The sequence below is a fragment of the Eptatretus burgeri genome, chromosome 2 (assembly GCF_056783735.1).
Source record: "Eptatretus burgeri isolate ZD-2024b chromosome 2, Ebu_testis_v1, whole genome shotgun sequence".
Lineage (NCBI taxonomy): Eukaryota > Metazoa > Chordata > Myxini > Myxiniformes > Myxinidae > Eptatretus > Eptatretus burgeri.
Window position 1 is genome coordinate 153,995,497 of NC_140962.1, and position 12,627 is coordinate 154,008,123.

The 12,627-nt window shown below is 48.0% G+C and overlaps 1 protein-coding gene across 3 annotated transcripts in view; it reads right to left on the minus strand.

Annotated features, from left to right (window-relative positions):
• LOC147033614 (uncharacterized) overlaps nucleotides 1-12,627 on the minus strand; it is a 104,754-nt gene that overhangs the window by 76,729 nt on the left and 15,398 nt on the right. For all 3 annotated transcript variants that reach the window (XR_015051737.1, XM_085857255.1, XM_085857264.1), the window contains exon 2: nucleotides 8,829-8,918. Coding sequence is in view for 2 of the 3 variants with exons in the window: in XM_085857255.1 (XP_085713381.1) it covers nucleotides 8,829-8,918 (90 nt within the window). In the remaining variant the exon portion in view is untranslated. The remainder of the gene's footprint in view (nucleotides 1-8,828; nucleotides 8,919-12,627) is intronic.

A 12,627-nucleotide genomic window follows, 5' to 3' on the forward strand; every position in this document is an offset into this window, starting at 1 on the left:
GGAGGCGTCATTGTGGTTGGAATGGTTCTCGTTATGGGAGGCGCCATTGTGGTTGGAAAGGCTCTCTTTGCAGGAGGCACCATTGTGTTTGGAAAGGTTCTCTTTGCAGGAGGCACCATTGTGGTTGGAAAGGTTCTCTTTGCGGTCAGCGCCATTGTGGTTGGAAAAGTTCTCTTTGCGGAAGGCATCATTGTGGTCGGGAATAGTTCTCTTTACAGGAAGCGCCATTGTGGTTGGAAAGGTTCTCTTTACGGGAGGCGCCATTGTGGTTGGAAAGGTTCTCTTTGCGGGAGGCACCATTGTGGTTGGAAAGGTTCTCTTTGCAGGAGGCGCCATTGTGGTAGGAAAGGTTCTCCTTGCAGCAGGCACCATTGTGGTTGGAAAGGTTCTCTTTGCAGGAGGCACCATTGTGGTTGGAAAGATTCTCTTTGCAGGAGGCACCATTGTTGTTGGAAAGGTTCTCTTTGCGGGAGGCGTCATTGTGGTTGGAAAGGTTATTTTTGCGGGAGGCGCCATTGTGGTTGGAATGGTTCTCTTTGCGGGAGGTGCCATTATGGTTGGAATGGTTCTCTTTGCGATGGTGCCGTTGTGGTTGGAAAGGTTCTCTTTGCGGGAGGTGCCATTGTGGTTGAAAAGGTTCTCTTTGTGGAAGGCGCCATTGTGGTTGGAAAGGTTCTCTTTGCAGTCAGCGCCATTGTGGTTGGAAAAGTTCTCTTTGCGGAAGGCATCATTGTGGTCGGGAATAGTTCTCTTTGCAGGAAGCGCCATTGTGGTTGGAAAGGTTCTCTTTACGGGAGGCGCCATTGTGGTTGGAAAGGTTCTCTTTGCGGGAGGCACCATTGTGGTTGGAAAGGTTCTCTTTGCAGGAGGCGCCATTGTGGTAGGAAAGGTTCTCCTTGCAGCAGGCACCATTGTGGTTGGAATGGTTCTCTTTGTGGGAGGCGTCATTGTGGTTGGAAATTTTCTCTTTGCGGGAGGCACCATTGTGGTTGGAAAAGTTATATTTGCAGGAGGCATCATTGTGGTCAGGAATGGTTCTCTTTGCGGGAGGCGCCATTGTGGCTGGAAAAGTTCTCTTTGGGGGAGGAGCCATTGTGGTTGGAAAGGTTCTCTTTGCGGTAGGCATCATTGTGGTCGGGAATGGTTCTCTTTGCGGGAGGTGTCATTGTGGTCGGGAATGGTTCTCGTTGTGGGAGGCGCCATTGTGGTTGGAAAGGTTCTCTTTGCAGGAGATGCCATTGTGGTTAGATAGGTTCTCTTTGCAGGAGGTGGCATTGTGGTTGGAAAGGTTCTCTTTGCGATGGTGCCGTTGTGGTTGGAAAGGTTCTCTTTGCGGGAGGTGCCATTGTGGTTGGAAAGGTTCTCTTTGTGGGAGGCGCCATTGTGGTTGGAAAGGTTCTCTTTGCGGGAGGCATCATTGTGGTTGGAAAGGTTCTCTTTGTGGGAGGCGCCATTGTGGTCGGGAGTGGTTCTCTTTGCGGGAGGCGCCATTGTGCTCGGAAAGGTTCTCTTTGCGGAAGGCATCATTGTGGTCGGCAATGGTTCTCTTTGCGGGAGGCGTCATTGTGGTTGGAATGGTTCTCGTTGTGGGAGGCGGCATTGTGGTTGGAAAGGCTCTCTTTGCAGGAGGCACCATTGTGGTTGGAAAGGTTCTCTTTGCAGGAGGCGCCATTGTGGTTGGAAAGGTTCTCTTTGCGGGAGGTGCCATTATGGTTGGAAATGTTCTCTTTGTTGGAGGTGCCATTATGGTTGGAAATGTTCTCTTTGCGGGAGGAACCATTGTGGTTGGAAAGGTTCTCTTTGCGGGAGGCGCCATTGTGGTAGGAAAGGTACTCTTTGCGGGAGGCGTCATTGTGGTTGGAAGTTTTCTCTTTGCGGGAGGCACCATTGTGGTTGGAAAAGTTATATTTGCGGGAGGCGCCATTGTGATTGGAAAAGTTATATTTGCGGGAGGCACCATTGTGGTTGGAAAAGTTATATTTGCGGGAGGCACCATTGTGGTCAGGAATAGTTCTCTTTGCGGGAGGCGCCATTGTGGTTGGAAAGGTTCTCTTTGCGGGAGGTGCCATTGTGGCTGGAAAAGTTCTCTTTGCGGGAGGCACCATTGTTGTTGGAAAAGTTATATTTGCGGGAGGCATCATTGTGGTCAGGAATAGTTCTCTTTGCGGGAGGCGCCATTGTGGCTGGAAAAGTTCTCTTTGGGGGAGGAGCCATTGTGATTGGAAAGGTTCTCTTTGCGGTAGGCATCATTGTGGTCGGGAATGGTTCTCTTTGCGGAAGGTGTCATTGTGGTCGGGAATGGTTCTCGTTGTGGGAGGTGCCATTGTGGTTGGAAAGGTTCTCTTTGCAGGAGATGCCATTGTGGTTAGATAGGTTCTCTTTGCAGGAGGTGGAATTGTGGTTGGAAAGGTTTTCTTTGCAAGAGGTGTCATTGTGGTTGGAAAGGCTCTCTTTGCAGGAGGCACCATTGTGGTTGGAAAGGTTTTCTTTGCAGGAGGCACCATTGTTGTTGGAAAGGTTCTCTTTGCAGGAGGCACCATTGTGGTTGGAAAGGTTCTCTTTGCGGTCAGCGCCATTGTGGTTGGAAAAGTTCTCTTTGCAGGAGGCATCATTGTGGTCGGGAATAGTTCTCTTTGCGGGAAGTGCCATTGTGGTTGGAAAGGTTCTCTTTACAGGAGGCGCCATTGTGGTTGGAAAGGTTCTCTTTGCGGGAGGCACCATTGTGGTTGGAAAGGTTCTCTTTGCGGGAGGCGTCATTGTGGTTGGAAAGGTTCTCCTTGCAGCAGGCACCATTGTGGTTGGAAAGGTTCTCTTTGCAGGAGGGACCATTGTGGTTGGAAAGGTTCTCTTTGCAGGAGGCACCATTGTGGTTGGAAAGGTTCTCTTTGCGGTTAGCGCCATTGTGGTTGGAAAAGTTATCTTTGCGGGAGGCATCATTGTGGTCCGGAATAGTTCTTTTTGCGGGAAGCGCCATTGTGGTTGGAAAGGTTCTCTTTATGGGAGGCGCCATTGTGGTTGGAAAGGTTCTCTTTGCGGGAGGTACCATTGTGGTTGCAAAGGTTCTCTTTGCGGGAGGCACCATTGTGGTTGCAAAGGTTCTCTTTGCAGGAGGAGCCATTGTGGTGGGAAAGGTTCTCCTTGCAGGAGGCGCCATTGTGGTTGGAAAGGTTCTCTTTGCAGGAAGCGCCATTGTGGTTGGAAAGGTTCTCTTTGCAGGAAGCGCCATTGTGGTTGGAAAGGTTCACCTTGTGGTTATTGCTGTTGTTTAATGGTTGCGCATAATTTGCAATTTGCAGTGCGTTTCGTACTTCTGGTCAGAGATATATTAACGGCGCTTTCACAAGATTTCTTATTGAGAATTTCTTATCTGCCTGTTTAATAGAGTACACGAAAACCTTAATCGTGTTGAACAACGACGATAAGATGGCTAACAATTTGCTCGAGAATCAAAATCAGATTTGAGACCTCCGAAGCAAATTCCTGGCTCCGCACCATCTTTTCAGACGTAAAGTGTCCAACTCTCAAGAAGAACGAGTTGTCATGTTTAAATAATGCAGATTGCAAACTTTCAAAGGTTAAAATACCGATAGAAGGTACAATCAAAGAAAACGTTCTCCCAACGAGATAAAGTAGCAAAACTTGAAAATAATTCCTGTTTGTCCTGTTTAGCACTGGCATTCTCAGCATTTATCTTGTGATATTTGGATAGCAGTCTCCAAAAGTTGTTGGATGGCTGAGGTGGGATTGGGGGTTGAGCATCACTACCTCTGTGAGATGGCTCAGAGTCAGAGGACTGGCAAATCTGATACCTCGGAGAGGTTAAGTTCAGCTCAAGTTTCCTTCTGGGGTCCCACGCTTCCACCAACTGCAGCCGGTGGTCCCGCACCTCCTCAAACTGCAGCCAGGGGTTCCGCTCCTCCACTGACTGGAGCCAGGAGTCCAGTGCCTCCATCGACTGGAGCTGGGAGTCCAGTACTATATGTCGTTTTTCGTCCCATCTGTCAATGGTGAACAACCACTTCTAGAATTGAATAAAAATGATCGGATCTAGATCTTCACACACCAACCTTCGCACCAACTTTTGTCTGGATCCTTCCATAACATTTTGAGTTATGTTTCTCACAGGCAGACAGATGGACAGACAGAGAGACATTCAGACAGATAGTGGTGAAAACATGATGGTGGCGGTGGTGGAGTGGTGGAACTTTAGGTGGCAGAGGTAATTACACCACCGTGCACATGAGAAGCGCTGATGCCAAAACAGATACTGTCATACTTTGGACACATTATGTGTGCAGAAAACGAAAGTCTGGAGAAGTCAACCATACTGGGTGTGGTTGAGGGAAGAAGAGGAAGAGGAAAACCATATATGTGCTGGATGGATATGAGATAGAGGTTTTAACCAATTTCTCTGACAATTTTGAGAAACAGTGCACAAAAGCGATGTTTGGAGAAATCTGATCATGAATGTCTTCAGAAGTCGGCCATGACTTGACGGAACTAAGTAACAAGATAAATAACCTGATCTCGATCAGGTGACAAAAAATATTTTAAAATATTGTTGCGGTTCTGGAAACCGCATGCCTCCAAGGCAATGGCATCCAACATACAGTGGTCCCTCGGCAGTTATTTAATTAGTATTACTATATGTGCAGTTAGACCGACCCCTCATGTCTAATGGGTCAACGGGACGAAGTGCGTTGTGTGAGTCTTATAGCTCGGTCTAATTATATGTCCATTTTCCATTCAATCTCTCTCTTCATTCCAACTCTTTTCCTCTTATTCATGAAATAAATCCAAGCAGGCACCGCACCCAGATGGCCGCCTGTGAAAACCACAGCGACAACCTCCACCATCAGACTGCACGGGACGTGTGCAGTATGATGAAAAACTCTCCACTATGAGAATAGTCTCGCGGAGGCCAAGGAAAGCATCAACACCATGATTAAACATCCTCCATTATAAGAATACTGCCTCGCGGAGGATAAGGAAAGCATCAACATCACGATAACAGACCCGCGCGCAGCCCCGTGATAATTACCATCGCACTGTACGGGACGTGCATGGCGCACATCTTTGTTTGGGTCTGCGCACTGGTTTACAAGGGCGTCTTACTGTCGATCTTCGCTCGCCACCGCGACAACCAATATCTCCTACAGACGGCGGGGATCTTCTCACACCTCCGCCTCGATGCAGCCACCACCAAGCAGAGGAATGCTACACGGCCCGGATAGCTTGGGCCGCATGGCGTACGGACGGAACAAGCGCATTCATCAGCACCAACCGCAGCACGCTGGGGGTTCTGGAGCGGGCATGCGGGGCCGACGTGACCCTCGGCCGGTCGCCGGAGCACGGCCTGGGAGTTCGGTGCAATGCAATTCATATCATGGGGTTCGGAGCGAGACGATTCCGCAGCTCAGCTATGTCTCGCCGGATGTACAATGAGGCTGCTTCTGGCCATGGTGGCCGGGCCGTGTGGTGGCCGGGGCCCAATGGGAGCGCCCAATTCAGGTGACGCTTCGGGTCGTCGCCCCCACCCTGCACTATGGCCCTTATTAAAGACGGTCGCAAAGCCATTAGAGAGCACTTGCCTTGCTTCAAAATCTGTGATTTCTGCATTCGCCTGTTGCCCCGCATTCCTCGCCTGCCTTCTCGCATGCTGACTCTGCCTTCTCCACCCACCCACCTGATTCCGACTGCCTCTTGCAACTGGCACAACCCACTCACCTGGCTCCACCTAAAGTCCTTCCTCACGCCAGATGGCCTCGCCATTTCTCTAGACTGGTGCACATGCTACGCCGGCACCTTAACCAAGCAGGAGACAACGCGACAACTCTCAAGGAGGGATCGCTCAGCAGAGCGTCCCCCCAAAGTGTACTGGGTAGCGTGGCCGGCCGACCGTGCAAGGTATTGCGAGACCATTAGCTCTTATCTCCTCTCCTCTCTCTCATAATTACCTCCTCTTCATCGGGTTTTGTGTTTGTGTGTGTGTATGTCATGGCGCCTGTCCTCGCTAAACTTAAGAGTGTGGAAGAATTATATCGGGACAAGTCTGCTCTGTGTCCACTTTAGTAAGTTGCTTGTTTTGTTATCGCACCACACATTTCTTTGTATCCCTGCTTTACATACAACAATAAACTACATTCACTCTGCCACTTGCTTTTCCTTGCATGCCTGTAATAAATGCTGATGTACAAATGTTCCCAGCTCGTTTTTGTCTTTTTTTTTTCAATCATCCAGCATGGTCCGTATCCTAGCCGAGTCGGGACTTTATTCCCAAAGATCCGTTCTACTAGCCGATATGTCCTTGGCAGTGTTGCTCGGCTGCATCTGACCCGGTAAGGTGATCCGGTTCGGACAAGGCGTACCGACGGCGTGTTCCCCGTTAATTAGGTCACGTGATGAATTTAGTCACGGGTTTAGACGGAGGACCTTAGGTCACGTGATTGAGTTATTGGTGTTCACGGTCAGTTAACGACCCGCCTCGTCATGGAGTTATCCGTGTGCGATGGCCTGCAATTCCGGGGAGTCTGGTGGGGACCTGAGATAGCTTCACCCCCCTCGTGGTCTCTCACCCAGACACCCGGCCGCAACAATATTAAACAGCTTCACACGAGTACTAAAGGCCCGGTCACACCTTGACGTTTTAGCCAACGTATGCCGATTTTTGAATTTTTTTTCTAAAACGCTGGCACACGTTGAATACGTTATGGGTAATTTTTGATAACATTGAGAACACGCTGAAAAACAATGCCATACGTCGTTGTACGTTGGCTTTAAACGTTGTACTTTTTGGTTGTCCTCAAATTTTTTCATGCTTGAAATTTCACGACGTATGCCGGCGTATGACTCACACGTTCCGCTACGCTGGCCACAAGTTGTATGCACGGTCTGCGATCGTTGACAGACGTCAACACATGCTACTTGTAAGTTAATCATAAGTTGAGACACGCCGAGGTAATGTTTAGCGTACCCAAAACTTATTTCTAACCTATGATTAACGTGTTGTTGGCACGTTACGCGATCGTTGCCACACATCGACAGACGTTACTTTTAAGTTACTCATAGGCTGAAAGACGTCGGTATAATGGATCGTCCTTGCGTCAGCGTCCACGGCCACGGCCAGGACACTTATTTGCAGCATTCTTCAAACTTTTCTTCAGCATGACGAGGATGTTCACACTTCGATGTCTAGCTTGGCTATGATTCCAATTGTCCATCGGCAGCGTCTATTTAAAATAGTCGAGTTTGAGCGTTTTAACACGTTCAGAAGAAACGCTTCAAATTTCCAAACCCCAGCGTCAAAAAACAAAGGCGAGTGACAGCAATTTAAATCGTTCATTGTAAACAATGAAAATTGTTGAGTGGTACCGTTTAAAAGTCGTTGAGTGTAAAAAAAATCCAATTGTTGAGCGCAAGCGTCTACTTTCAATAGTGGAGTTTGAGCGATTTAACACGTTCAATAGAAACGATTAAAATTTCCAAACCCCAGCGTCAAAAAACAAAGGCGAGTGACAGCAATTTAAATCGTTCATTGTAAACAATGAAAATAGCTGAGTGGTACCGTTTAAAAGTCGTTGAGTGTAAAAAAAATCCAATTGTTGAGCTCAAGCATCTACTTTCAATAGTGGAGATGCAGCCATTTAAATCGTTGAGTTTATCATTTAAATCGTTAAATCGTTAAACGCAAGGACGATCCATCATAACCCACACCCTCCCCCTCACACTCACCTACTACTGCCAACATGAACAAACTACTACTAATACTGATACTGATACTGATACTGATACTGATACTGATACTGTTACTGTTACTGCTGACATGGACATTGACTCAAAAAGGACTCGAAAACACTGTTGGGTTCCCCTTTTATGAACACCATTTTTATATACCAATTCCCAAAACCGCTGGGAACACGTCTTTATATGGCAGTTGTAAGCTAGAAACACGTTAATTTATTTTTTTTGTCGACCGGAAGACGTCATTGGAATACGTCTACATACGTCGATGTGTGTTGGGACTACGTAAAGAATTGGTTCAAAGCACGTCAAACATAAGTTAGAAATAAGTTTCGCGTAAAAAAAAGACATTACCGCGACGTGTTTCGACTTATGAGTAGCTTATAAGTAGCCTTTGTGGACGTGTGTAAGCGTCCACATATCGTGTGTAAAACTTATCCCCATCGCATGCGGAACGTGTGTCATACGCCGAGTACGTCGTAAAATTTTGAACATGTTTAAAATTTCTTGACGTACTCTACTTACTACGACGTATGATAGCGTGCTTTAGCGTTCTACTCACGTATACCAAACTTACTCATACCGTATTTGACGTGCCCCAACGTTTTAGACACATTTTTCTTAGGTCGGCATACGCTGGCAAGATCGCCAAGGTGTGACCGCGATGTTGACACTTCCATTACTACGGCAGTTATGATTCGAATTGTTGTGCGTCAGCCTTTTAATAGGCTACGTCACGACATCGTCGGCGATGCGTGCAACGCGCTATGCCTAAGTTAGACTATCGTTGGGCATCGGTTGTGTAGGCTGACAACAGGTTCAGCATTCGTTGGTATAAGTTATCTATAACACAACGAAACGTTCTGTGTCCGTTACCAATGCGTTATACATAAGACCAAGTCGCTATGAATACGTCCGAATCTTTAAAAAAAAACATCAAAAGTTCAACGTAAGCCAGCGTTTTAGATACATTTTAATACGTTGCCATCGCTGGCTAAAACGTCAAGGTGTGACCGGGCCTTAAAGTACAAATCCAAAATCTATAAGCTGGAGAAGATAGCCTCACTGGAATGATAAAAATACCTTACACCAGTAACTGGTTTTTCAGTTGTATTTGTAACAACAGAAGTGGTGGTCGTTCTGATGGGGGCAGTGTCACTCAATGCTGTGTTCACTTCCTGAAAAAAATAGATTCATAATTACATGAATAATCATTTTTACACACAAGTGCTAAACATACAGGCGCTTGTTTAAAATTTGTTTAAAATGTCCCATTACACTCAGTAGGGCAGACCATAAATTTTGCAGGGAGACACCTGCGAAACTGAGTTGTTGAACCCGAAGTCACTCACAGTCATTTCAATCGTTTCTTGGGATTCCTACATTTACGTGTAGTGGAAGATGGGGTTTTGGAATTGCGCGCGTGTGTGCGTGTTTTGAATCAACCTGCCTCTGAAACACTGGGATGACAGTTTAGAGCTGGGTCGGGAATCGAACCCAGGCAAGGCAGCTTGGAGGAGAGTGTGCATACCTTGGCTATCCTGTCTGCCCCATAAAAGTAACAACAAATAGGCTTTATTAGGCCATCTGCAATGCAGCATGAGACGGCCGGGTTTTATAATCACTCTTGTTACCCTTGCCGAAGGAGAGGTTATTGCATTTGGCTCCGTTTGTTTGTCTGATTGTTTGTTTGTTACCCTCGTCAAAGGAGAGGATGTTGCATTTGGCTCCATTTGTTCAGTGACGGAATCCTTCGGATTTCGGCAATTATGTTGGTCGGTTGTGTGTGTCATTCTGTGTGTCTGTCTGTCTGTCTGTCTGTTTGTTTGTGTGTTTGGTTACCCTGTAGCAGCCACACCGTTTCAGCGATCATGACCAAACTGGGTACAGACGTCGGCCATGGTCCAACTTAGAAACTTGTCATTTTTGGTGAATCGAGGTCAAAGGTCAAGGTCAAGGTCACCGAAAAACCGAAATTCTTATTTTCACAATAACGTCCGCTAAAATGGTCATATCGACTTCAAAACAAATCCAAAATGTGCATCTTCCCATTCTGCATCCAACCATATGTCTCATTGGGGGTGTCACACCAACACCCTTCTTAGCAGTCGGGGGTCGAATGTCGGGGGGTTGGGTCAAAAATTCCAAATTGCGATAAAAACGCCATTTAAAGTTCGATTGACTTACAAGTTATGATCATGACCAAACTAAGTGCTATAACTCATTAAACAGTAGCACTATCGACTGAAAAGAACCAAATTGATTTCCAGGTTTTTGTTTTTTCAGAGATCATGGAGAAATGACAGTTATTCTGGCAATTCCTTGCTCAACGAGCAATTTCATTTGTTTGTTACCCTCTCTGAAGGAGAGGGTCAGGGTCAGGTGAAAAATTTTAATCCAATTCTAAATTCAATTGAATAATGATAAAAAAACGTCATGGGTCAGAGTCAAATGTCCGATCAAAGCCGGGTTGCATCAAAGCTGGACATCTTGGAACCTGGTTATCACTGCCAGCAGTTATAAAGTTGTCTACTTATGTCTATTATAAATTACGTAACACACCACACAAAATACACCACGCAAAAGTCCTGGCGTGGGTCTGCAATCTTTTGTTGCAGGCCGGGGGTCGGGTGAGAAGACCACTGGGGAGGGGGGGGAGGAGAAAGCTATCTCGGGATCCCACCAGACTCCCCGGAATTATTCCAGGCCGTCGCAAACGGATAATTTCGTGACATGGCAGGTAGCTAACCGACCGTGAACGCCAATAACTCAACCACGTGACTTAGGGTCCTCCGTCTAGTTAATCCGGTTACCGAAAAATAACCACGTGACTCGAATTACTGGGGGACACGCCCTCGGTACGCCTTGTCCGAACCGGATCACTTGACCGGATCACATGCAGCCGAGCGACACTGCCAAGGACATACCGGCTAAAAGGAACGGATCGTTGGGAATAGAGTCCCGGCTAAGTTAGGATACGGACCATGCTGAATCAATGAAAGAACAGACAAAAACGAGCTGGGAACATTTCTACAAAGGATTTATTAACAGGCAGGCGAGGAAAGGTACGTGGCACAGTGAATGTTGTTTATTGTTGTCTGTAGCAGGAATTGGAAGAGATGTGAAAGGTGCGGCAATATACAAGCAACTTACAAAAGCAGACACAGAGCAGAGTTATCCCGGTATAATTCATATACACTCTTAACTTAAACGAGGACAAGCACCAGGACACACACATACACACACACGCACACACACACACACACACACACACACACACACACACACACACACACACGCACACACACCGATGAAGAGTAGTTGATGAAGAGAAAAAGGAGAGGAGATGAGGCCAACGGTCTCTCAATACCTTGCACAATTGCCCGATCGCACCACCAATACGTTTTGGGGGGATGCTCCGCTGGGTGATACCTCCCTGACAGCTGGCGCATCGTCTCTTGCTTCGTGGCACTTTGTGCAGCTCGCGTCGGTCCAGAGAATGACACGCAACCATTGGGCGTGCAGGGAGGTACTTGGGTAGAGTCAAAAGTCAATGGGTGGAGAGAGAGGCGGAGTCCAAAGCAAGTGGGCGGAAAAGTGGTGAATAATGCGGAATCAGCAACGAGTTGTGCAGAAAGGCGGAGTCAGAAGGCGAATGGTTGAAGATGAATTCCAGGCCAGGATGAGCAAGACAAATCGACAGGACTGAGCGAGCAGGAATGACGACACACGAACGACACTTGAACGACGACTGCTCCTGGAACGACAATGACGACGACTACTCCTGGAACGACGACGACTCTGGAACGACGACAACTCTTCCACCGCCCCACTACCCATCCTTTTTTAGATCCGGTGGTGCGGGGCGGGGGTGACGACCCGAAGCGATGTGTCGTCACCCGAATTGGGCGCTCTGATTGGGCCTTGGCCAGCACACAGGCCGGCCGCCATGACTGGAAGCTGCTCCACTTCACTTCCAGAATGTCCCTGCACCGAACCCCGTGATATGAATCTCCTTGCACCAAACTCCGTGCCGTGCCCCGGCGACCCGCTGTTGGCGCTGGTCAATGTGCCTGTTCCATGGTGCGCCACGCGGCCCGAGCGATCCGGCTGCACAGCATGCCCTGCCTGGTAGCAGCTGCATCGAGGCGGAGGTGCGTGAGGATGTCTGCCGTCCATGGGAAACATTTGTTGCCGTTGTGGTGAGTGAAGACCGATGGTAAGATGTTATTGTAATCCCATGTGCAGACCCGACCAAAGATATGTGTTATTTGTGCCCTGTTCTGCACGATGATAAAGTATCACGGTTGCACGCGAATCCGCCATTGTACACATGGTCAGCACGCAGGTCCACCCACCATCGAGCATGCCCCGTACAGTGTGCACGGGTCCGCCATTAAGCACATGGCCAGCCTGCAGGTCTGCCCACCATCGAGCATGCCCCATACAGTGCGATGATAAACCACCCCGGGGCTATGCGTGCGTCCGCCGCCCTGATCCGTGTCATGAATTGAGGGAAAAGATTGGAAGAGAATAGACACAAGTATTAAATGGGGATTCGGATTGGAAGGAGGTAGATATAATTATTAGATGTGGATTTGGAAACGGGTTGGAAAGGGCGCAGCCGCGTACGCTTTTCAAGTTTCCAGCATTTTGGGTGCTATTTCTTCCATCTCCTCCGTCCATGTTCCGTGCAGCATGGGTGTTGTGTTGGGTGCGCTTTCTGTCCAGTGGGTGGAAATTACCGCTGCATGTGCGTCTGGCAGGTTGTGATTTCTGCAGAGGGGTGTCCGGCGTAATACCTGCTTGGCTTTCGCTGAGGACCCATCTCACAGCGAAGGGCGCACGTGGCTGAGATTTACCTCAGGAATAAAAGTAGAAAAAAAG